Source organism: Cystoisospora suis (genome assembly GCF_002600585.1).
Source record: "Cystoisospora suis strain Wien I chromosome Unknown contig_5758, whole genome shotgun sequence".
Lineage (NCBI taxonomy): Eukaryota > Apicomplexa > Conoidasida > Eucoccidiorida > Sarcocystidae > Cystoisospora > Cystoisospora suis.
In genome coordinates this window covers 1-3,011 of record NW_027158548.1, presented here as the reverse complement: position 1 = coordinate 3,011, position 3,011 = coordinate 1, and the positions used below count along the sequence as shown (strand labels likewise).

At 41.9% G+C, this 3,011-nt stretch overlaps 1 protein-coding gene across 1 annotated transcript; it reads left to right on the top strand.

Moving 5' to 3' along the window:
• Nucleotides 1-33: 33 nt before the first annotated feature.
• On the top strand, nt 34-2,938 carry CSUI_009557 (thrombospondin type 1 domain-containing protein; the record flags this gene model as incomplete). The annotated part of the gene is made up of 4 exons (XM_068069672.1): nt 34-227; nt 939-1,352; nt 2,424-2,536; nt 2,609-2,938. Coding segments are annotated over exons 1-4 (978 nt in total), but the record flags the coding sequence as incomplete, so codon positions are not given.
• Between the last annotated feature and the right edge of the window lie 73 nt (nt 2,939-3,011).

Genomic DNA, 3,011 nt, shown 5'->3' with positions numbered 1-3,011 from the left:
TCCTCCCTCTTCTTCTTCTTCCTCGGCCAGCAGTTATCTCCCTCTTCCTACAGGTATCAATTCTCCTGACTCTAGGCCTCCTCCTCCTCCTCCTATCTCTCTTTCGATGGATCAGCAAAACGTTCAGAGGGAAAGTCGAATTTATCGAGGCGACTCTAAGGGCGATAGCGAATGTGCAGGAATCTCCACCCTTCAGGTCGAGACATGCAATGAAGATATTCCCTGCGGTAAGAAGAAACAAGAAAAGAAGAAGAAGAAGCGAGAGAAGTGAAGAGAGAGGAAGAGAAGATGTGTCTCTCTCTGTGTCTTTGCTTGGTGTAGGTACACCGCAGTAGGATATAGTTGGAGTTTAGGGTCTATCTCTTCCCCCTCATCCTAGAATTGCTATAGATGTTTCTTCGTCTCTGCTTTTAAGGGAGATCACACGTCATCCTCTTTCTCTCTGTATATACATCTCTGGATTCTTACAAAGTTATGCTCTAGAATCTTCCTACTCGTTGGACCTCTAGCATGTATAAAGAGAACTCCTATATAGATATACAGATATGGATCCATCACATCGTATGTATCATAGTATGTATATATACCTTCTCTCTCTCTATATGTATATAGATATGGATAGACCTGTGTATGAAGTACGTCTGCATCTACCTGTGAACCTTTCCTAGCCATGAGAATGCACAAGTACACAAAGTCTTCTTCTTCTTCTTCTTCTCCTCCTTTTCTTTCTCTACTGTGAAAAGAATACAGAAGTAAACCGGTGTCTTTCCATTCACTTCCTTCCTACCACCCGCCTCATGGCATTCTCTCCTTATCTGTGCTCTTCTTCTCTTCTGCTTTTGTCTCTCTCTCTTCTCTTCTCTTCTCTTCTCTTCTCTTCCTTCTCTTCGCTTCTCTTCCCTTTTCTGTCTGTTTCTCTGTGTTCTTTTCTTTTGCAGCTTCGCCTTCGTCATGCGAATATAGTCCATGGCAAGAATGGTCCGCGTGTCACCACCCCTCTTCTTCTTTCTCTTCTTTTTCCCCTCTCTCTTCTTCTTCTTCTTTCGATCGTCAGAGAGTGATAAGACTAAGAGGAGATTGGAGGGAAGGGAGTGGGGATTATCGACGACCCGAAGGAGGAGGAGGAGGGACGGAAATTTTACTAGGACAGCGTGTGAGATATAGAGGGATTCTTAAACACCCTCGGGATCCTTCTACAGGCCAGTCTCTTCCTTGTGACTTTCTTCGTCAACCTCTTCTTCAGATTGAAGAATGTCTTCTCACTTTTTATTCTTCTTCTTCTAATATGGAGAATGCCGGTCTCCTCTCTCAACCTCTCACGCTATGGTCATCTCGCGCTGTCCCTACCCGAGGTATGGATCTCTCTCTATCTGTCTGCATACATATATACAGCTATATATATGTACACGCATATGTATATGTATATGCGAATATATATATATATATTCTATATGTATATGTATGTATGTATAGATCTATATCTCTTGTGTTGGTATTTGTCTAGGAGAGATGCGCGCAGATGAAGAATAGAGTAAGAAGGGGGCGAAGTATGAAAGGTATACATTCTCTGAAAGATTCTCTTGCCCTTGGGGAGGTACAGAGAGGAAGAGCCGCCGCCATGATAAAGCGAAGAAGAGAACAAGGAGATCCAGAGAAAAAGAAAGAAGAGTGAGAGAGGGGAGAAGAGACGAGAAGAGAAGAAGGAATGTATCGGCGCGGAGGGGATGTATAAGAGTGAAGTGGTTTTTTCTTCTCTCTCTTTCTCTTCTTCTTATTCACTCTTTCTTTCTTTCTTTCTCTCTCTGTTGAGCTGACCGAAGAGGCAAACAGCCACTTTCCTTCTCTTTTCTCATAGAAAGTCTCTTGTCACTACTCTAAGAATAAGAAGAAGAAGAATAAGATAAAAAGAAAAAGAAGAAGAAGAAGAGAGACCATAAGGGACACTCGCACTACTCCTCCTCCTCCTTCTACTTGAGGTAGAAGTATGAAGAAGAGACATGCTTTTTCTTTCTCTTCTTTTTGCCGAAGTCTTCTTTCACTTCCACAAACGGAGAGGACGGACTTACCCCTCACCTCTATCCTCCTACTCATCATCCCCTATATACACACTCATATACACAACGTACCATATCTATTTCTATCTATCTATCTATATCTATCTATAGATATAGATCTTCTTTCTTTCTCTCTCAGCATCCTGTACCTAATACATCTACGTACATATTCATACGTACACATATAGATAGATAGATTAAAGATAGATAGATTTTGAGATAGATATGCATGCATCTATATATCTATATTCTTTTTTCTTTTTTTTTACGAAATCTTTTCTTTTTGTTGTTCAACCATGGCGACACACTCTCCTTCTTTCTTTGGCTCTTCATTTTCTTTTCTTTTTGTTTTCTTTCTCTTGCGTGTAGAGGAAGAAGATGGATGCATCGTAACTCCTTGGTCCGAGTGGTCGACCTGCGACGTCTCCTGTGAAGAAGAAGAAGGCAAGGAAATTCTCGAAAGAAGAGGCTGGCGAACGCGTGTCAGATCTATCCTGAGACCTCGTCTATCTCTTTCTTCTCCTACTTCTTTCTCTCCCTATCATCTGTCTCAGATACCTCCTGGAGAGAAAAAAGAGACAAGCCAAAAAGATAAACTAGAAGAAGAAGAAGAGAACTGCGGCCCCACGGTTGAGACAGAGAGATGTACTCTAATAGTTGCTGAAGAAGAAAGCAAAGGAAAGACAAAGGAAGAAGAAGAAAGGAGAAGAACGAATAGCACCGGCAACGAGGAGGAGGAGAAGAAGAAGAGGAGGAGGATATATCCTACTGATCCATGCTTAAGATTTCCTCATAAGAATGATCTACATCTCTCTCCCTCTTCTCCTTCTTCCTTAGGGTTCTTTTCCAGTTTAAAGGATTCACTCTTCAGTAGAGGAGAAGGACAAGGTAAGCCGGCAGACCTTCGTGAAGTCTCTTACACCATACATCATCCTATACATACGTAGAGACATACAG